Source organism: Aquila chrysaetos, chromosome 10, assembly GCF_900496995.4.
Source record: "Aquila chrysaetos chrysaetos chromosome 10, bAquChr1.4, whole genome shotgun sequence".
NCBI classification, from domain to species: Eukaryota; Metazoa; Chordata; class Aves; order Accipitriformes; family Accipitridae; genus Aquila; species Aquila chrysaetos.
Genome location: NC_044013.1, coordinates 6,926,846 through 6,949,799, shown reverse-complemented (window position 1 = coordinate 6,949,799; position 22,954 = coordinate 6,926,846). Strand labels below are relative to the sequence as shown.

Below are 22,954 nucleotides of genomic sequence, written 5' to 3'. Positions count from 1 at the left end.
GCAAACTGTGTTATAATGATTCTCTGGCCTCGTAGCTGGCGATTTCTGTAGGGTGATGACATATACCACGGCTCTTCTCATTCAGGAAATATTATTACAAGTTGGACTTCATTCCTCATCCTCCTTTTTGTTAAGGGCACATTAAAACCAGCCTGGCCCATGGTCGCTGTGGCTATTTTAGTCCCGAACACAAGGACACATCTGAGACCACTCCCCAAGAGTTCCACTTTCAGGTCACTTCTCCTTCAAAGACTTGTTTCCAAATGAATGATGGGGGTTTGTTTCTCTCCATTACAGAATTTTTTTGTCACAAAAATGATTTATCTGTTGACAGCTAGGTTCACTGGCCCCAGGCAACTGATGTCAGTTGAAACAACTCAATGAAAAGCAAAGAACACTATACCAATTTAAGGGGCGGGGGGGGAGATATAAATACCCTCTCCCCTGAGACTGCCTCGTAACTCTTCTGCTTGCCGTTGCAATCCTTGCTTCCTTGAAAATGCCAGAACGTCTGCACTAATCCCTGGAAGGGACAATGAGCACAAGCAGAGTCAGCTCCTTCAGGTGTTAGGTATATGTTTACTGTTGGGTTACAACACTAATTACAGCTCAGAGAAGGCAGACCAGACAGTGGTTGGTCTTAAAAAAACATTTTTTCACTTTCACTATTTGTGAAGGCTCTTCTGTCAAAGGGGTATGGTAACAAACACTTGAAAAATACAAGGTTGAGTCAAACTGATATAGAGAATGGGTCTACAGCTAAAGTACCAAATTAAACACATCACCAGAAGAAGATGAGATGCACTCGTGACATCCAGTGGTAGGGTCTAAATGAGGACACGCACTAATGGCATCCACTGCTAGGGATTAAATCAGTAGTCTGCTATTGCTAATCTCCCCCTGTAGTCAATGAGAAGGACAGTACTCAGAAAATAATTCGGAGCACCTCAGTCACACTCCTGCCTCTGCAAGTATCTCCCTCTACCTCTGTTTCACATCAAAGGTGAAGCAGAAAAGAAGAGTTACATCAAGCTTTCCTTCAACTTTGACTGTACAGATTGCAAACTCCTGAGAACAAGAACTGTCTTAAGGTCCTCTCTAGGTGGCCTCTTAGGAATTAGCGTATTAATACTTCTAAACAAAATGCGACTTCAAAAGGACTCTCATATTAAGAAATCCATAAAATAATCGTGAGTTTACTGACACAGAAGACATCGGAGGGATATTAGGCACCAGACAGTACTTGCAAAACAAAGTCCGTGGCTAAAATTAGAAAGATCTATATACATATACACTGTATTATACTAACAACCCAGCTGAGAAGTTGTACAAATGTAACCTGTGGCTTATTCAGCGGGTAGATGCGATCACACATCTTTAATCTCAAAAAACCAGAGCAACAGCAAGCCACAGTTTTACATTTCCCCATTTGAACTACAATCATTGTCACAAGAGCCAATTTCACGTTGGGCTGTTTCTTGTCCTTGTTGCAATTCATCACGAGAAGACATGAGATCTAAGATACCTCGGCAAGGCATAGTCCATGAATAATACAGCGCGTTACTTTGACCTTTTCAGTTTGCTTTGTAGTGTGATTGGCCAACCATTCCTGTCCTCCCCTGTTAACCACCCCATTAACCTGGGAGGAGAAGGTGGAACGGACAGACAATTAGCCAGCAGAATACTAAAAAGGTTAACACAGGAACGCACAGCCCTGGCTTTCTTGAGCTTTAATGGGTATTAAGATTCTGCAATCTCTTTCAAAGTCTGCAGGGAAAAAATAAGAAATCGCACAAGATGAACTTTGTTCTCATTTCAGATTATAATCATGTAGTTCCTTTCAGATGTCACACTTGGATGATTCTAGTTTATGCGTGAATAAACCGAGAAGAATGTTTATTTTTACCCCTCTCAATATGGAGAATATTCAATTAGAGCGGTGAACTTTTTCTTTGAAGCTGGTCATTCTTGAGTAAAGGAAAATTGGAGAGAGTAGAGGCGAAAAAGCTCCATACGGCAGTCGTCTTTAAAAAGGTCACACATGCTACACTAACTACACCGGCTGAGTCATTCCAGTCATTTCCTAGTCAAAGAGAGGAAATGATGGAATTCTCGCATCTTGTGGGCCGTCAGCTGCAGAAAGCTTTATCTCGGTATTCACCAAGACTACCAGGGCAGGCACATCTCACATGTCTCAGGCACATGTAGAAAATGAGGCACAGTGGAATTTCAGATGTGCCTGGTGAAAGCAACTGGCCTTTTCCCCGGGTTTCCATACGTCTTTGTAAAATCTTCCAATTTCTTTTTTGAAAGATCACACTGTCATGAATGACACAGAGTTATACAAGCAAGTATCAGAAAATGTTTTCTGAAGAATTGTAGTCAAAAGACCTCATCTCAAGACTTCACATGAGCTTCTTTTGCTCATAAAGATTTTCTGAACGTTACTCTACTGGTTCAGTTACGATGACCTGAGATAGTTTGTTTTTCAGACGCTGCCATATTCCTGCCTTTGTACAAACGTGTTACTCTGAGTTGCTATTAATAGCAATGATATGAAATACTTACTTTAGATGGAAGAAGCAGTGGCAAAGAGAAAGGGACCTTTCCGCTACCCATTAGAACGCCAGATTTTACATTTATTACGGGTATTGACCGCAGTAATGCAGAGTCTTTTTTATTATCTCACAGTAATAATATAATCTCTATTTTGCTTAAGGTGAACAGTGATATTCAGGCAGGAAGAATTACTAACAAAGAAAAGATAAAGCTTTAAATTATAAAAATGACTTCATGGTTTCTGTCTGTAATACATTTTAAGTCCAGAAGGGACCATTAAGATCACCTATATGCCAAGGATTTTTACATTGTGCTTTTTGATATACGAGATCTCAAGTAACATACCATTTCTTTTGACCCTTGCTCTTGAGCATTATCTCTGATGGATTTTTACAAACTATGTATTGAAATATTCACACACTTAGGGGCATGCTCACAAACTCAAAGAGATTAGAGAAGCGTAATTTCCTTTCAGAGGAGCAGTCATTCTTTTTAGGGTAAAAGTTTTGCTGTGTTTTTGTAACAATTTCAGTGAAATCAGCACAAAGAAAAGTTTATCAGGCTGCAACATCTTTAACGTGTTGATTTGAAAAGATCTGTAGCAATTTTAACGAGCCCTTATCCTCGATTTAAAGTCTGGAATAGAACCGAATATTTCTGGGCATTTAGTGAGAAAAGTTATAGCAGTTACACCATTTACCAGCTGTCCCTAACTCTACCCACGGCCTTTCAGGACTAGAGGGACACCATCATCACGGGAAGGACTCCCAACCTCAACAGCTCATTTCTACAGATCACTATCACAGATTAAAACATATCACAGATTAGGAGAGTAGTAATCCTGACAAGAACCAGATTAAATTCTGGGTACATTGAATACAAAAGGCAAATGAAGACAAAGAAAAAGAAAGACAATCCATTGCTGCATTTGTTCTAGAGTCTGAGTGACCTAGGGAGTACCTATGGCAGTGAATGAATTGTCCCCTCCCGCAGATAAAGGGCTAAAAATCGTCTTGGTCTTTGTACTCACTAAATGAGGGTTGAGGCGATCCATAAGAGAATAAGAGTGCCAGGAAACATGCTGAGTTGTTATACTGCCTTGAACAGTTTCTTTCCAAAGCCTCCTTTATAAGCAACGCAGCAGTAACTTTATTTTTGAAATATATTTATCCACCACTACTGTTAAATGTGCCCTAAGAATTTTTATTTTCCAGAGGGATGAGACCATCAGCTTTTACATCTCAACAAACAAGCAGAGAGCAAGGGGTTTTTGTTAAGAGATGGATTGCCACTTTTTGTGGGGCTAAAAGCTGGAGGTACATAAAACCAGATTCTGCCACTTAATTAGTAATCAGCAATGATCTGTCAGTCAGAGTTACTGTAATTCATGAACTGTTAAGTCAAAGCAAAAATGGCAAGTAATTAGACTGTATCCATTAGAGCTTCACTAGCACTCACTCATACAGCTAGGGTTTCAATCTGAGGAAAAAATGGAAGTATGAAACTCCTTAATATATTCAGCTTTTTAATTAGCAATCAGTGCTGATTTGTCAGCCATACCAACTCTAATGCACGAGCCATTGAAACACAGAAAAAAGGCACATTTTCAAAATCACTTATGCTTATATTTACATCCCTTCCAGGCTGAAACATTGGAGAAATTACTGAAATATCATCTTCGCCACCACAGAGCAGCAGAAAGCATGTAGGAGCTTACAATCCAACATAGCCAATAAACTACTGACTGTTTGGGTAGAGACAGAAGTTGAGTATTTATGAGAGGTAGTTAGTATCTCCAAACACTGACAAATAAACATCGCCGTTTTTAACCGTACACGAACCAAAATCTCCAAGCGCTCAGGTAATACAATTTCTACTCCAGTCAATCCTATTTTAAAGAATCCATTAATAAATTGTTAGCGTGCTTACCAGGCTGTTGCGCTTTCCTTGATCTCTGGATGGAGAAAGAGGTGGTGGAAGAGAAATGCAAAAAGTCATCCTTTACCCAATCTTCACAGGTGCCGGGGAAAACCTGAACTGGCGAGGCAGGACGCAGCCTGCTTCTGGGCTTCGGTGGGCACGAGATTTTACTTGCCCCAAAATAGGACGGGTTCTACAGTGCTCCTGGTAAGCTGAGCAGCAAAGCTGGGCTCTCCAGCATTAGGCCAAACCCCTCTTCCTCAGCCCTCGAAGAAATTGAGGTGCTGGAGGGAGAGGGGGAATGAGAGGTGTAAAGGTTCTCCTCTTTCTACCAATATTCACAGAAATATCAGAACTTCAATTGCTTAATTCCGCTACTATAAAGTACCCGCACTAGGGCTCCCTACGTCGGGTAAAAATAAAAGGAGGCTTCACATCTCTTTGTAAGCATTGTTTTCTCGCTACTTCAAACATATATGTATTTATATATAATAACTTGCTTCAACAACAGAGGGTAGCTCCCACTACAGTCGCTCTTCTTAAAGTCAGTGTCAGTGTATGGATCAGCTGTTGAAGGCACCAAGACAGCTTAAACTAATTACAATTTGCAGGTAGGGTGGTAATTGCCCTTCTAACTGCCTAAATTAGGCATACAAATGCATGCTTGCATTTGTATAGAGGCTGATAGAATACTCTGTGCCAGCTGAAAATTCAGCCCTGAATTGTGGTAATGTTCTTATCTAAAAATTACTTTTATTTGCCTAACATCTGACAGTGTTACATGTATTTCACTAGATATTTAATTAGTTTGTTTTCATGGTGATCTCATTTCCATTTTAGCTTTCGTTACTGATGGCAGAGAGCAGGTTTCTGGCTCTGTGCTTAAAACCGGTCTCAAGGCAAAGAACGTGGCACCAGTTTGCCTTCACCCTTCCAATGTCAGCTGCATAGAGCACTCAGCCAACATTTTAAGCTCTCAACAGCTTTTGTGTTTTTAAAGTACATTCTAGCTAGCCCCTGTTTTGTCTCTGATGGCTGGCTTTCAGAGGTTGTAAACATCCATCTCACAGTGGAGTTTTCAGTTCCTATTTTTGAAACAGCAACTATTTTTCTGCAAAATACAGGTCAAGCCGTCCTGTTGAATCTACAACAAATTCACAAACAGGTGCTCTCAAGCACCTGTAATCTCTCCACCTTTTCTCTTTGAACAAAAAAACCTATAAAAGATTAACCATCTTAGTCCATGAATGCTTTAATAGCTTGCCATGAGAGTATGTTTATGAATTCTAGGTACAGGTTTGTGAATGGCTGGACCACTCAAGCCCGGACTAAGCTACATAAGGAAGTTCATGCGATTCAGATATCGACATAAGGAGAAGAGTTCAGCTCCAACCTGTGTTCCAGACTTCCTCCGGTGTCTTGGCCCACTTCTGGCTTCTTCAGTATCTCAGTGGGGTTTTTTCTAATTTTTTTGAGCAGGTAAACCAACTATTGCTTCCTTATGCATCACCCTGCCTCAGTACAAGCTTTAGTCTATGTACTCCCTCCAAAGTACCACCTGATAGCTATACAGGCTCCTTTAACACCATTTATAGTATGAACTTCTGAGCACCATTCTGTATTTCAACTAGTAACAAAGATAGGTTGGTAACACAATACATAATTTTCTCAAAATGTCGAAGGGCATACTTAAATAAATTCCATGGCAATGTACATATAGCACACCTACTCAAAGGAATTTTCTTCTTGGAGCAGTACTACCCGGAACCTCAAGATACACATACTAAAAAGAGAAGCGAGCCAGCATGCTGCTAGAAAACTGCATTCTCCTTGAAAGTTTGGATCAGAACAGTGAGACATCCCCACCTAACACCCACCCAACAGAAGACCCTTTCCTTTGATAGCTGTTCTTCAAGTTTAAGAAGCACCAATTTAGAACAATCGTTAAGAGTAAGGATTCTTGTAGCAATGAACACAAGCTCATTGAACTGTTTGATTCTGTGCAGCCTACAAGAACAGAAGGTTGTGTTTTAAACAAAGATCATCTTTTGACCTCCTCTTCAGAGAGTTCCAGTCTTTCTGAACGAAAACAATTCTTCATTGTATGCTGAATGCGTGCTGGCTAACCCTTTAGCACAGTGGTAAGTGAATGAGAGCTAGGTTAGAAAGAAATGTTCTTTTTATCCCCAAGTTTGTTCTTTAAAGAGTTGCAGAACAGATCCTATAGTTCTACTGATACAGAAATCTCAGCATAAAAACTTGAGAAATTATACTTAATTCAACTAAACTCTCTGAACTGAAGTTTAAAAAATTATTCAGGAGATTTGAATTGTTTGTATTGTGATTGAAGCTAGGTATTGTACAAAACCAGATGACTACTGTTACTCAATAAGGCACATCCCATAGCGGCTAGATGGTAAAAGCATCATTGTTTAAAATTCTAGTTTTGAGAACCAGTCTCACCTAAAATTCAAAAGAACACCAACCAAAATACCCCCCCCCCCCAATTATGTCCTTGTTCTAATGCTACAACATGTGCATGTATTATTGGAAATGGAGAAGGTGGGGGCAAACCTCTCATTTGTAAAAATTTCTTATTTTTGCTTGTTTCTGTTACTCTGGAGCCCCTCTCTAACTGACAAAGCTCACTTCCCCCTCTAATCTTGTTCTGTCATGTACTCAAGTTTCTTGCTGCTGTGTGACAGTCGTAAAACTAATAAGCACGCTCTCCCACTCCGTTATCCACTCAAGTCAATAGAAATGCTGAACAGACCCCCGGGGAGCCCCACTCAATATAACCACAGTGGATACTAGTAAGATTTGCTGTCCAATGGGTACAGATAAGCCAGTTTTGTATTTGCTCACTAGTAGCTTTCCCTCTGCTAGCAACCTCTTAATACTGTCATGCAAGACAATGCCTTACTAAAACTGGGTCAGACAATTGCTACTATTTTCTCCAGTATCCAAAAGACTTGTTACACTGCTCTAGGTAATTAGATTGAGAGCAAGTTGTCAAATCAGCAACTCAGTGTTAATTATTACCCATCAGCTTGTTATTTTAACCCAAAATGTCACTGTTTTCACTTCTGTCTATCTCACTGAAAAACTTCTGGTCCTCTGACAGTCAATATCCAAAGAGCAGTTAAGGGCTTCAGTACAATCCTAAGATACACATTGGCAGCATATCCTCTCACCAGTTTGGGACCGAGCGTGCCTTCAATTAACTGCTGCTGGAGTACATCACCTTAGAGCGTAGTCAAAGAGCTGTGGACAAAGTAATGACTACATTGACCATTTTAAATCATCTCATTTAATTACAAGGAGATTGAGCTGCCCCTTTCCTCTTAGTGCTAACATAAGATTTTCTTTTAATAACAGTACACCTTTTTTTTTAATAAAAATAGGGGCATCTCATGCTGAAACTTGACATAACGGGTTAAGATAATAATGCATCCAGAATGCAGTAGGGCGTCAAGTCACACTGGAGGCAGGCATGGTCTTCCTCATTCTTCTCCTCCTTCAAGAGTTAGCAAGACTGAGCAGAACTAGTTCCTCCATTAGAAAGCGGTATGCAACAAATGAAGAGCAGTAGGACTCAGCCCTCTGAACAATCATTTTCCATTCATTTAGTAACAACAGAGCTGTGCAGGAGTGGTAATGACAAGATTAGGCAATACAGTAAGCACTAGAGGTTCAATTGGTTTTGAGTGCAAGTCAACTTGATGTAGAAGCTAAATTATAAATGATTTGGAAATCAAAGATGACCAGAGAAATGATAGCCTGATATTATCATAAGTTTGCATGGAATTAACCACGTTGAAGATGTCCTTCCAAAAATAACAAAGAAGAAACCAAAAGCTGTTGTTGATTTTTTAGCACAGCATTTATTGAATAGTTCATTTCCTAGAGCCATTTTATTATGTAAGTGTCAGTGCATATTTAGCTCAGCTGTTTATTTTGAATGGATAAGGACAAAATACCCATGGATACACATACCCAGGGGAAGAGTGGAGAATGGTGAATATATTAAGAGAAAATAAGTTCAGTTCTGGCAGATTCAGGCCTACCAACTTACATGCTTTATTAGGAATAGCTATAGAGCTAGTCAGAGTACACTTGTAGGCTGGAGCCCAACACAACGTTTTTTATGTGAAAAGACAAAGTAGGCTCTCATAAAAGCCTGTTTAGCAAAGCCACAAGCAGTGTTATTTTAAACAGTTTATTTACATTGCTTGGATTGGCATAAAGAGATATAAAAAACAGTTAAGTCTGACACATTCAAAAGCATCACTAGTTACATCTAGACATAAGACAAGACACTGGTGGTTAAAAACAAACCAGAAGTTGAGAACTCTTGCTAATACAGACACACAGGTAAACTGTTAATGAAATGCAGAAATATACATATTTAGATAGTTCCTGAGATAGCATCGCATCATACTAACTGTTCAGAGATGAAAGAAGTGAACATATAGTTTTGAAGAAAGACACAAATACACAAGAAAGCCAAGTAAAAACCTTAGGAGTACTACACCTGAAGTTTGACACACCAAAATAGGGCCTTCAAGTTACAATGCCACACCAATAATTCCATACATTAAATAATGATTTGTTAACCAAGTATGTGGAAGGTGTGGGGTTTTGGGGGTTTGTTTAACAGCCCTGCTAAAAGGGAGTGTAATTATTTTCCTCAGACTTTCATTTCAAAGAAATTCAAAGACTTCAGTTAATCATTTTTGGTGGTCAACGCTAGTCATAGCCTTTAAACTTACTGTTCTAATAAACCCATGTAACAGACCACTGTGTTACAGTGAGGCTGCAGAAGATCATAATCACAGAAATTCAATTCTATTTCTTTATAAACAACTACATTTATAAAATATCTGGAATAAGCAGCTGTACAACAGGTTAACTGTCATACTTGAAAGGTCAGGTACTTCATAATGCATCTCCATTTAAGAAATCAACAATTCAAACACCAGAGTGCTCTGCCAATTGATGAAGTTAGGCAAGCATAAGAGTCATCCAAACTAGCAGTAAGTTATGTGATCATCATCTTCATTTAAAAGTCTGACAAACTAGTTTATTGCCTAGAGGGGACAATTTCCATGGAAGAAAATGCTTCCACTATGTTGGTGAGAAAATAAATTTGTGCAAGGGAATACTGTCTCTTAAATAAAGACCCAGTTACTTATTCCACTGATTAGCTGATCTGCTTCAATACAACTAAAAACCCCTTATGATTAACTTAGTGTTATCTAACATTTTGCTAATCATTGCTAAGTGCTAATGACTAAGGTACCATTAATGTCACTAAGAGGTCATATGAACAGCCAGCTGCTTGTCAGTCTCTACAATACAGCACTATATTTTAGACCTGCTTCATATCAAGTGGGTTGTTGATCGACTTAACGTGTGACTCCTTTTTTCAAAGATTGAGGGAAGACTGACCAAGGAAGGAGAAGGAATACCCTGTTGGGGAAAAAAAAAAAAAAAAAAAAAAAAAAAAGAAGTTATTTGATCATTTATTAGCCAATGTCAACAGTGCAGTAGTCATTTCTCAACCCTGATGCATAGTATAAGGAATGTAACAGTACAGAAGATCGTTAAGACTGGCAGCTTTTGAAATTAATGATTCAGCCTTTCTAGATTTTGAACAGAAAAGTTAGACAACACCAAATGAGTAGAATGCATATATTTTTAAAAATGCAGAAGAAAGATTTTTCCTTGTTACCAGCCTTGAGAGATTAAGAATGCAAGAACATGATTTGAAGACTAGCTGTTAGCCAAGTATTTGCATACAACTTGCATCACACTTTTTGCAATAATACTCTCCCTCCAAATTGAAGGCAAGACACATTATGATAATCTCTTAGAGAAATGGAGCTCCCCCTCAGATGCCACAACTTTCTGTATTCTTACCAGCTTTGAGCCCCACATTAGACACTTAATACATGCCTTCTTGGATACAGAAGGCAACAGACATCACAATGATTTGTCAAAGCTTGCTTTAGCTGTGCCTGGGTGGGCACAAACTAGGCAAAAAGCTGACTTTTCTGGTGCTAGGAGCATAGCCTGCTTCTGGGACTTAAAATTACAGTGGTAGCACTAAAAGTTAACCTCTTTGGATCAGCTGAGATTTTTATATTCTTTTTACATTAAACCTCAAGATACTTTCACAAGCAATCTTCCCTTGCTCTTTATAGCTCAGCCAAGCTTTTCAGCATATAAACAGGTCATGGTAGTTAGGCAGCTTGCTGCACCTGCATGCTTCGAGAACCTTTTAAATAGGGATATTTTGAGCAGGTAAGGATATACCACTTCACTACAAAGTCTAATGCCTGTTTATGGCACGTCTTCTATTTGCAGTCATAGCCAATATTTGAAAATTAAATCCTAAACTCCTCTATATAGCAGCTCTTATTAGACTCTAAAGTATTTTATACAGGGTATTTTTTCTATTTACAGGTGGGGGAACAAAAACTTAAAACCACAGGTAAAATTAGCTGCTCAAGACTTCTCTGCAACCAAGTTATTGAAGTCCTCAGAACTCTGGCCAGTGAGCTACACTGCCAGTTGGATAACTGAACTGAAACAGTAATTAATTCAATTGTATAGAAATGAATTGAGAAAAAAATGCAGAAAAATTAAAGTTAAAAGGATTTGTGAAAGAATTAACTTTGCACCCAGAACCAGAAGTAGAACTAGACCACACGTGAGTGTTGACTGCAACCCCATACATTAGAACAAGTCAAAGAAACACCCAACACCATTTAAAACACTTTGTGGATTCTAGTGTTTTATATAGTTGTACCGTGCTGTCTTAGTTTAGAGGAATCAAGATTTTTTGCTCACTTCATGCAAGACGGGCATTAACAGTCAGGATTTGATGTACAGAATTTTTCAGCACCACATTGGTTATTATCTCCAGCATCACCAGAAGTGGTAGTAATAATAAGGATAGGACATGATCTGTCCAAGGCATGACCATTTAAGCTTTCCAAGTTGGAAGAGGTTTTTCCTTCTACAGCATTTGAAAGATGGCTATTTGGAGAGCCAGAGCACAGCGCAGGTCGAGGCCTGGAATTTTGAGAGCTCCAATCAACAGAACTGGAGCGATGAACATTAACAGCACATTTGACAGATCCATTTAGGCTGCACGTAGAAGATGAACGAGCAACCTACAATTAGGCAGGGGTTCAAGAGTTAGTCCAAACAAGAAAAAAAACCAAGCATCCAAGCTTTATTGACATTTTTACTCTATAGTTTTTCTACACCAAAAAATCTCCACGTAACCACAGGCCGGGATTTTATTTAAATAAAACAATATGTCTGAATAACAGCTTTGAGCCTCTCAATGGACTCAGACAGGTTTCCTGCAGATTCAGTTTCCTACTCAAGAACTGCACCGGTATCCCAGCATGAGGGGCTGGAATCCAAACCTCTCTTTTCCCCTCAACCTTATGATTCAACCAAAAAGGCTTTATGCAAGTTCAGCGGTGTGTGGGATTGGTTAAAAAAACCCACACAACATCACACACAACATATGATCTGCTGCCAAGCTGCAGCTTACTACCTCAGGGGTCCAAGAACTCTGGGAACAATTTGAAATAGGAAAATATTTTTCACCACTTTAAGTTCCTACCATTTTGTGGAAAAAAGTATTTTTGTATGGCGTAGACGCACACAAAGAGGAAAGCGCATGACTTGCATTTTCATAAGAAATGAGATACAGTGCTGTATCAAAATGAAGACAGAATATTAGACTTCAAAAACAATCGTTGGAGCAATCATAATTGAAGGAAGAAAATCTCTACACAGAGCTGGGGTATAGCCACACTGGTAGATTTTCTTATTTCCTCTAAAGCAAGGGAGTCTATTGTGATACTTCCTCCCTTATTAATCCATATTTTCTCATGCCTATCTCATGTGGGAGAGCAGGGCAATATCTTTATGTTGTATAATTTAATGGCCACTCAAACATACTGAATTACCTCTATATTAAGGTACTGACACATGAAGCAGTAGTAGAAAGATACACAGGAAATCCTGTTCTTGGCTTTCTGTTCTACAAACTACAAAACTTTAAAGTAGATGTTTGAGTAAATCTGTATGCTAAGTAAACACTAGAATAAAAGCGAAGGTCATCGAATCATTGAATAGTTTAGGTTGAAAGGGACCTGAAAGATCATCTAGTTCCAACCCCCCTGCCCTGGGCAGGGACACCTTCCACCAGACCAGGTTGCTCAAACCCCATCCAACCTGGCCTTGAACACTGCCAGGGATGGGGCATCCTGGGCAACCTCTCTGGGCAACCTGTCCCAGTGCCTTGCCACCCTCATATAGTGAAGAATTTCTGCCTTACATCTAATCTAAATCTACCCCCTTTCAGTTTAAAGCCATTACCCCTTGTCCTATCGCTACCTGCTCTTGTAAAAGTCCCTCTCCAGCTTTCTTGTAGGCCCCACTTAGGTACGGGAAGGCTGCTCTAATGTCTCCCCAGAGCCTTCTCTTCTCTAGGCTGAACAACTCTCTCGGCCTGTCTTCATAGGAGATTCATAAGATGATGAAAAAATTCCTCCAAATCTAGTCTGCTTTACTAGACTGTACTAGGAAATTGAGTTTGACCTAGTGTAGCAGAAGAAAGCTGCAATAGTTAGCCAAGCATAGCAGAAGAGTTGCAGTATGTAGAACAATACATTATTTTACCAAGTTTTCTTAAACATGTGTAAAGAGATAATTCTCTTGCCTTTTTAAAAACTCTCCGGGGGCAGCATCTGTATTTCTGTACCCTTCCTTCCCAGTCTGTTTTCACAAGATGTCTACCATCTCACTACTCTCATTGACACTTTCATCGTACTATTCAGGGTTGTACACCACATTTGTATATATTGTCCAAAATCAAAAGCATGAGCTAACACAAGATAGTGTGCTAGAAGTTTCTCACACAGAAGAGGATACATACTCCATCTCTGGCAAAAGAGGCTGGGTTTTTTTTCCCCAACTTAATTGTACATGGCAAGTCCCATTTTCTAGTACATACAGCAGATTTTTCTGCATTTTCAGCAAGTAAGGCTTCTCATTAAACAACTCTTGCTCAGAAAATAACACATCTATGAGTGTAGTTAAAAATAAATTTTTCCACTGTGGATCTTGAAATTGTTAAAGCAAGATCAACACCAGACATTAAAATAACTGTGATCTTAAAAAGGTTACTTACTTGGCCTGCGTAGCCAAATGACTTACCGCTAATGACGATGTACTGGTCAGTCGGCTGCCTATATAACTGTCATTAGCTGAACTGGGACTTCTTCCTTCTGTTGCACTATGCGACATTAAAGCCCTTCGAAGAGCTCTCTTTGGTGTTTTCGAGAAAGAAAATGCTCTTGTAACCTGAGGAGTTTGACAAGCAGTTAGACACTGACAAAAATCAGGCTGTTATAACTACTACAATATAGGCTACCATTCAAATTTTGAACATCTGCAGGGTGTGTATCAAACGGTAATATGACTCTATCAAAACTAGGCAAACAAACACACCCACAAGATGATCTGACTTTTAAGGCTCCCCATCAGCCCTGCTCTTCTCACTCTGTCCAAATAGGAAGACAACACGGCAGGGGGCAGAACAGAGATTCAGGGAGAAGTCAAAATAAAGTCTAGTCAACTAGGCTTCCTCACATCCCTTGGGTTCTTCAAAGTCAGGTCTCCCCTCCTTTAAGTTGCTCTCAAATTTAGTCTTCAACAGCTTCCAAACTACAGCAGCCTCCACAGTTTTCTCTAGGAAACAGTATTATCACCTTCAACGTACTGAGGCTGCTGCGAGGCTGCTGAGAATGGGGAACAAATTCCTCCTTGCTGCATCATTCTGTCATGCCACAAACTTTAGCAGAACCAAACCCAGTGCACAGCCAACATGACAGAGCAGACAGGCAGCCTTAATCCTGCCTCCCAGCCAGGTCCTCCGAGCAGAAGAGGGCACAGTTTCTCAGTCCATTAGTTGAGAGCATCTAAGCCATACACAAGGGAAAGCATGCACAGGCAGACACCAGCATTCAGCGCTTACTTCCTTGCTATTTCAAAGTCTGTTTCATTATCAGGACATGCATACTCTACACACCCATCCTACTTTTGAAGGTACTTGTATTTAGATAATTGCAGGCAGCTTTAAAACTCCATTCAATATGCTAAGAACAGTTAGAACAGAGGGTTGGGGGGTTTTTTTGTAATATATTTAAGAGATTCAAAATATTAAACAAAATTCCATAACAGACTCAAAAATGACTACATAATACTTATGACCATAATACTATATACAGATACTCCAAAACTACTCAGTCAAAACCTCAAACACTCGCCACCTTCTTTAAGGAGCTTATACTTAAGAGTTTTAGTTCAGATTAAGTTTTTCCTGTCACTGCTGTAAGTACTACAAACACCTGAAACAGGAATAGTAGCACAACTCCCTGACTAAAATGGGTTTTACTGTAAAGCACCATCTTTATAGTATCTTACCTTTTTTGATGTTTTCTTTATTGCCCTGGATGCTCTGCTTAAAGTACTGTCCATATCTTTAGTATTTACTTCAACTGAATCAGGATCAGCAGTATAAATGAGATTTTCCTATTGACAAAAATAGTCTTAATAATGGTCAACAAACATCAGCACTTGTCAAAATATCGTTCTCTAGTTCAGTAGGTCAGATTTAGATGTTTTAATTGCCATACGCCTCCATATTTACCTCAATATACAGTTAAGCAGCTATTTGCTTTCATGCCATTTCATTAGATTAACTGCTGGTGCAATCAGTTTATGAAACCACTTCATCAGTAGTTTTACATTTGCTTTGATTGATTCAGCTTCAAATTCAGGGTTTACCAAAGTAAAGGCAATCATTTTGAAGTATACCTAGAGAGTTTCACAAGATACATACCTCTTAGTTTCACTAACATATCTATCTCTTCTGAAGTGAAATCTTGATAGATCCAGCTGTCAAACATTAAGACTAATTCTTTCAGCTTAAGCCAAATAAATGTTTCAGAATAGCCACAAGTTCTGGGTTTTTTTCATGCCTCGTTCTTAAACTCTAACATGTGCAAAGCAATCTCTAGCTAGCTACTTACAAAACACGGGGGCAGGGGGCACACATGGAAGTGGGAAGTTGCTGGGGGGGGGGGGGTGTAGTTGTTGTTTTGGGGTTTTATTTTGAGAAAAGGCAGTTTACCTAAAAAAAAGGGTTTTTTTTTTGGGGGGGGGGGGGGGGGGGGGGGAATAAGGACACCAGACAGCAAGCTGAGCTGTATAGCTATTCCTAGTGTCTAACAAAGTAGTTAAAGCCTTTCCTGCCACCATGTGGCAAAGCCAACACTAGCTCATTCTCACATGATGCCAGAGTTCTTGAAAACCAGCGAAAAGGGGAACTGTGCTTAAATTGAAGCTCAATTTGACTTTAAAATCGGCAAGAAAAAAAGTATTATATAGTTGGTACAAAGCAGCAGTTACAGAAATTGTAACCAATGGGATTCAGCATAGTAGGTTACAATTTGTCAGCATACAATTGTGAATGTCCTGGGGCAGGAGGGAATGACACATTTATTACACAAAGATTTAATTGCTATTAAAAAACCCCAACATTTTTCCATCCCTTTGTGTTATACATAACACAAGAGACTAAAGATATGTGACAGATTAAAGTTAACTCTTCTGAATCAGTACTTTTCCTACTCAGTAGCGAAAAAGGAAGGAAAAGCACAAAGCGAAGTTTCTTATTTGTAAGTCCCTAGATAACAAGGCAAACAAAAACAAAACTAAGATGCTATTTTGATTACTTACCTGTCCCGAAACAAGCATGTCTCTGAAAAATAACAGACAACCAAACATTGTACAGTAAGAGTACAATGCAGAACATAAAACATTTCTAGCTTAAACCCAAGTTGTTTCAGCTATATGTACTTCACATTTTCAGCAAATTTGGATGACTGACACGCATACACTCTTACATAATTAAAACATTAGCTGAAAGTCTCTTGCCCTAATTAGAGACGATCTACTCCTCAAATTATTATTTTTCTGGCTGTAGAAAGCCCACACATTGAACTTCTAAAATGTGAGGAGGCCAGTGCCTCCTTTATTTCATTGTTTTCTTTATTTCCTTGTTTTAAGGTTGTAGGCCTCTGTCTACAAAAGGAAGATGCTTCATGTCTCTTACATTATGGTGCCCATGCAAATAAGGTATAGAACAAAGAATTCAGCCTAACACAGTTAAACCAAAACATACAATCCACAATGCCGGGATTGTAAATTGAAACATAGCTGTGAAAGAAGCAAGCTGAAGACAATTCTGTTTAGATCTGCAGTGCAGAGTTTAAATTATTTATAATTAATCTGTGATGGGGGAAGGGCATGATTGTTGATTTTTAAGTAATTAGCTTCTGTAGAAGATAACTTCCAGGCTGTTTCCTTTTCCACTTTTTAACCACTCATTTGCAGACATGCTAGCACAAATGTTTTCTGCTCTACTTCACCTCAAGCACGTCCACTATTAACAAGTTCTTTAGCTTCATATGCTTCAAGCCAAAAAGAGAGAAATATTTCCAATCAGCAACACGGTTCCAGAGTACTTACTGCATCTGCTTTACATATAGTGTTAGCCACGTGCCGACACAACATCTTCAACCAGTCTTCTTTAGGAGGCTCTTCAGTTGTCATCTGGAAACTGAGTAGCTTGTTGTTGAGTTCCGTAGGTGGCCGCACAACTAAGGCAAAAGCTTTATGGCAATCTACAGGTTTTTTTGTTTTTTGTTTTTTTTTAAAAAAAAAGAGGCAAGACAAAGAATAATAATTATTTATTATCAGGGGGGAACCTTCAGAAGAGTTAACCTTCCATCTGCCAGGAGCTAGATTTAGGGACAATATGATTTCGTGCAAGGATTTTATCTTTATTTACATGATAGCTGTTGTATCACTTGCCAGAGCACTGAGTTCTGTCTGCATCCTTCATCAAGAGGCTGCAATCAGCTGTTCATGCAACAGCTGTTTATTCACCAAATTAGTCTGCAGACTATAGTCTGCAGACTAGTCAGTCTTTACTGGATATAGCAGTAAATATCAATTTTGTTCTCTAACTCATGACATGTTGGACAGATCATTTCTTTATCAACAGAGAACAAAAAAAACAACATTTACCCTATTTTGTAAAGCAGAAAAAAGCAACAAAGACATCAGTACTATATATGACACATTAAAATAGGCAAGTTACAACAGTTTTACTGTTTAAACCTGACAAAAATTGCTCACTTGATAGCACAAAAGTAATCCATTGCTGATATCCCTTTACAGCAGACAAAGCTGAATCACGCTAACCAATTTAGAAAAGCAGCACTAGAAAAATCAGTCCTATAAGGGAATGTATATATAAGAGTAGCTGACCTCTCCCAAGATTTGCATACTGAAGTTCTTAGCAAATATTAAATGGTATGCTTACAAATGGCTCCCATGACCCAAGTCCCAAAGTAACTTAAGTGTTGCACAGTAATTTAAAGAGAATTCTTAAAAGAGAAACCCTAAAGTACCTTTCAAAAATGCAGGTAGGCACTACATTTACCACTTACTCTCTTTGCCATTTCTATTTTTTATTAGGTTTCTATGTTCAGGTGCTTCAGAGAACATAAAGCAGAACAAGTATGACGTGCATAACATCACCTACAGTGAAATATCAAATCTATCTTTCTAGGGTATAGATCTAGAAACTAGACTGACTAGACTTCTTTAGACATCACTATCAAGGCTGGGACAATATTGTAGCATGAGTTCTGCTGCTGCAGCAATGCATTACTACAGTTTCAGTATGGCAAAGCAGCCAGAGAAATTAAATCATCTAAATCTTTCTTTTAAGATGCTAAGCACAGCTCCTCCTGAGCATCATTATCACCAGTTAAATGAAGATTTGGTTTCACGGCAACAGCACTTGTGTCTGGTCAGTCTAATGCTGTGGACTGAAGTTTGGGGGTTTTGTTTTTATTTTTTAAATCCAGAGCTGTCAAGCATAGTCTGTTTAACTCACACTGCCATTTGGTTGGCTTATGCTAATGCCATCTAGTAGTTCTGCCAGATTCAGCATCCTGTCGTGATTCTTGAAAAGCCAAAAGGTATCAATGTAAGGAATCCTCAAGCTCATACAGAGCTTCAAACAGAAGCTTATAATAAAATCACATACCTAACATACTATACAACAAATATACCTTAGCATTCTATCTCACAACAGCAGACCCTCACTCATCCTTTATACTCTTTCATCAGCTATCATAGCACTTCAAAACATACAGACCTTCTGTCTCCCTGATGTCTAGGACTTTCTTGATCTGGGAAAGCGGCATGAGAACAACATGCTTGAGAGATGCAGGAGGCCTTGTGTGGCCATGTGGACTCTTGAAAGCACCAATAACTTTATGCCTCTTCCTCGCTATCTACAGTAAAATAGAAGACAAAGAGGTTAAAGGTAGAAGGTCTATTGCCATTTTTTTTGTTTCTCTTCTACTCTTTTACCTTCTAGTATACAGGAAGGCACAGAAAGCATTGCTACAGAAGATACTCTAAAGAGTATTTTACTCTATTTACCACATAAATCTTGAAGGAACTCATTTATCTCACTATTCACCGTCTACAGCCCAGCAACACTTGTTACTTAACATCAATATACTCACCTCAAGAAAAAAAAAAAAAACATTTTTAAGAAATGTATCAAGAGGAGAAATAATTTTGCATTACAGACCTTAATTCTATCCTGCATAACAAGCAAGGGCCCTTTGAAACCTACCACAAGGTAGTCTAGATTTAAGCAGAAAAGACAACGTCTATGTGCATGAGCCAGCTTAGGCTGTGGTGTGTTATGTCCTAGAAATATCATTTGCTGTTGCTTGTGCATGCACCCATAAAGCGGGTTTTGCTGTGGAGGTTGGTCAGTCAGTTTTTACTTTGCATTAACATGTAAGTATCTTACATGCTTTTTAAGTAAGGTATCTTCGGTTGCTTGTATCTTGTACCAGAGATAAGCCAAGAAGCTTTATTAAAAGCATCTTCACTTTCCTTTCCTTCCTTTCCAAGGCGTGATGAAGCTGTGTCAACTTCACTCCCAGGAAGAGTTCATCACTAGTCACAACAATAGGCTTTTGTCTCTAAGTGCTGCTTAAGACAGCACTAATTTTTGATTATTTTAGCGTCAGTCTTCTATGAAGACAATGGTCTTTACTGCTGTAGACAGTAAAAAGTACTTTCATACAGTGTCCTTTACAACCTCAGTTTCTCCACATAAGTCTCCAAAACCCGGTTAGATTACTTTGCCCTCCTAGTTCTGCCTAACATACTGTTAGTCTAAGGCATTTAATAAGTGAAATTTTTTTTAGTCTTTTGTGGCCTAAGTACAGACAGACCTACCCCAGAGGCCCACGATTTACTCACATTAAATATGACTAAACTTTAAAAGGACAAGCATCCTGCTGAGCAAACTCCAGCACTTTTTCATCCATTGGTACTACTCAAAATGCTATTCAGATAAACATTTATTTCTTAACATATTAAGCTGCTTTTAATTTTTTGATCTGGCTGCAAGACATTAAAGGCTACATTAATACCTCTCAACCATCCAGAAGTGACCAGCTACTTGTGTTGGCTTATACAATAGCTAATGGAAAGGGAACATCAGCATGTGTTGAGCTATCAGCCTTCCATGACTTAGAATTCTGCTTCAAAGTTTTTAAATTTTATTTGTTTATATTCATATGTAGTGTCAAGCCTATTATAATTCAGTTTGAGACATACTTATATTGCCATCTTACCTCTAGGCAGTCATTGAACAGGAAGAGCGTGACCTGTTCTCCCCTGTCACAGAGGTCATCACCGAGTGCTACGGTTTCCAAACGCTGAACTAAGCTTCGGTGAGAGGACAAGAGATTGGCCTAAGCAACAGAAGCAAAAAGCTCATTAAGCATTTAGTTCAAGGGCTGGATTACTGCTTGCTTACAACTTAACACTGGAAATCTGTTTAAACCAGCACCATTGCATTTTAGCCTCACGTACTTTTGCAAAGGGAGCAAACTAGTGCATAGTCATTTTACAGGTCTGCAGCTTCAGAGAAATTACTTACTGGACATCCATCAACTTCATAGACAACATCAAAGAACTGCCTTTGTGCCTCTGTTTTTCTTTTGTCTTCATTAATATGTCTGAGGGAAGCATATGATATTTATCTTCAACATCATGCAACAATAAATGAGTGCACTGCATTTAAGACATACAAAAATAATGAAGCTAAACATTCAGAGATATAGTTCACACAGCAGCACTGGAAAATACAAAATTAACCACACTTGCTCACTGAAGTGTCCAAATACCACATGCTAAGCGCATCGGAAACTTCAGAACCTAGAACAATATTCTTGTCATGTTATCAGTAGTTGACACACCATTCAGTTAATACATAATTCCCCCCCATGCCCCATAAGATTTTTGAACTACAGACCAACCCAATGCAGTTCTTCACAGCCTGCATTTTATCCCCACAAGTCAGGACTGCAGCTCACCAAGAAGCAGATGCAAGAATAATTACAATTTAAAAGTTGTTGTTAAAATCAGACAAACATTTACCCAATTAATACAGGAGGTCTCATTGCTAGAGACATACGCTACACTTCAAAAAGAGGCGAGACTTACAATCTAAACAGCTTCAGCTTTAAGCTAATTAACTCGTGGAATTGTGCCAAGAATAGCTAATACAGGACCAGAAGAGAAACCAGTCCTTTCAGTGGATATATGCATAGAAGTAAGATTTAAAGACAAAACACATCTCTTCCACTCTGGAGGGAATAGATAGAAATTAGAATTGGAACAGAAGAGAGGACTCGGGAGGTTCAGCTTCATGCTGAGGCAGGGAGTCAGCAGAGGTCCAGGAAGAAGTGCTGGGTAACAACACCACAGATTGCTTCAAAAGCCGTGTCACAAAATGCCAGTGACAACAGCGGACAAAGAGACTTAAGAACACATACAATTACGCATACTTACACGGAGACTGAAGTTATGGCAACTACACACTAAGGGCAATTTAAAAGGAACAGAGACCTAAACAGTGTATAACAGTATGGGGCACAGAATGAGCATCACTTACGTCATCACTTCCTTTAATGATTCAATAGCTCTCTCTAGAGTTATTTTATCTGGGTTCTCTTCTGCTGTATGCTTCTTAATATCTACGATTATAAAATAAATAAATAAAAACCCCACACACATTACAAGCGCCTGAAAAGAAATATGAAGAATTCAAGTTTAAACTGTAAGTCAGATGACTGAGGAAGTCACAGCTATCCTGGAGTCCAAATAGCCTTGATTAAGTGGGAAAGTAGGCTGAGCAGCAATATTGTCCTTGCATCTCATTAAGAAAAAACCCACCTACAACACAAAACCAAACCCTCAAACTATTAAAAAAAGAAAAAAATCAACACGACCATGAGCTTTTCGTGTTGAAGTGCAGAGACAAGCATAAAAGTCTTTTTCTAACTGAAGCAAAGGGAGGTGGTGGTGTGGGTTTTTTAATCATTATTTTTACTAATGTAGTCGTCATTACAGCAAGTGGTTGATATCAGGTGGAACACATGAAGCTGTAAGACTTGTCAATACTAATTGCTCTCTAGTTTATGCTAGCTGCATTTGAATCTAAGTTATATTTGGTATTTGAAGAGACAAAACTGTTGTCAGAGCAAACTTTTCCTCTACCTGTAACCTGCAGACAAATACATGAACAAGTGAAATTTAGCTAAAAGTATGCTTTCTTCAGTAATTGGTCTTGCTGACTGCCATTAAGCATGATTAACTCCCAGAATCAGGCTTGTTTTATATGAGAAAACCTGTTGCTAATTATGACAAAAAGCAGACATTATTTTGGTTTTCACACCTTCACAGACAAACTTATATTAAAAAAATAAATACATCACTAGATTACCATTTAGTAGTAGAGCAACACTAGGCAGCCTTTGAACAGGACGGATAAGGAGTTCAGCTAGGCTTTGGCGGCCACATTCAGGTTTAGCTTGGTTTATCTGGAGAAAAGAAAGGGGAGAAAGGAAGTAATTCTTACTTTTTTTTTTTTTTTTTTTTTTTTTTTTTTTTACACACACAAAAAACCCAAAAATCACAAACTGGGAGAAGGATTGTCTTCCTTGAAACTAGCATCACAGTAAAAGTTTGAGAATAGTTTACCACAGATACTCAGTCATTAACAGATCATGTTAAAAACACATTATATTCAAATCTGCGCAGTATTTATCACATGATTCAAGTTCTCAGAATTTCTAGTTTTAAATTGTTCCTTGTTTCAGATGTTAACGCTAACGTGGAGGGGGACAGGGGACGGCCTGTTCTCTTATTCATTTCCCCATCTTTTAGATATCAATACTTGAATATAATTCCTGGTACCTCAGAAAACATG

The 22,954-nt window shown here is 38.8% G+C and overlaps 1 protein-coding gene across 8 annotated transcripts in view; it reads right to left on the bottom strand.

Annotated features, from left to right (window-relative positions):
• Window positions 1–8,104: 8,104 nt before the first annotated feature.
• Window positions 8,105–22,954, bottom strand: part of ECT2 (epithelial cell transforming 2) — a 32,427-nt gene continuing 17,577 nt past the window's right edge. For 7 of the 8 annotated variants that reach the window (XM_030028969.2, XM_030028968.2, XM_030028963.2 and 4 more), the window contains 9 exons: window positions 22,469–22,565; window positions 21,638–21,719; window positions 20,621–20,699; window positions 20,313–20,432; window positions 18,806–18,944; window positions 17,104–17,258; window positions 14,995–15,102; window positions 13,726–13,872; window positions 8,105–9,951 (listed from right to left, as the gene is read on the bottom strand). In XM_030028969.2, coding sequence (XP_029884829.1) covers window positions 9,862–9,951; window positions 13,726–13,872; window positions 14,995–15,102; window positions 17,104–17,258; window positions 18,806–18,944; window positions 20,313–20,432; window positions 20,621–20,699; window positions 21,638–21,719; window positions 22,469–22,565 — 1,017 coding nt within the window. In that variant the 3' untranslated portion in view covers window positions 8,105–9,861. The remainder of the gene's footprint in view (window positions 9,952–13,725; window positions 13,873–14,994; window positions 15,103–17,103; window positions 17,259–18,805; window positions 18,945–20,312; window positions 20,433–20,620; window positions 20,700–21,637; window positions 21,720–22,468; window positions 22,566–22,954) is intronic. The other variant, XM_030028971.2, reaches the window with a different exon arrangement.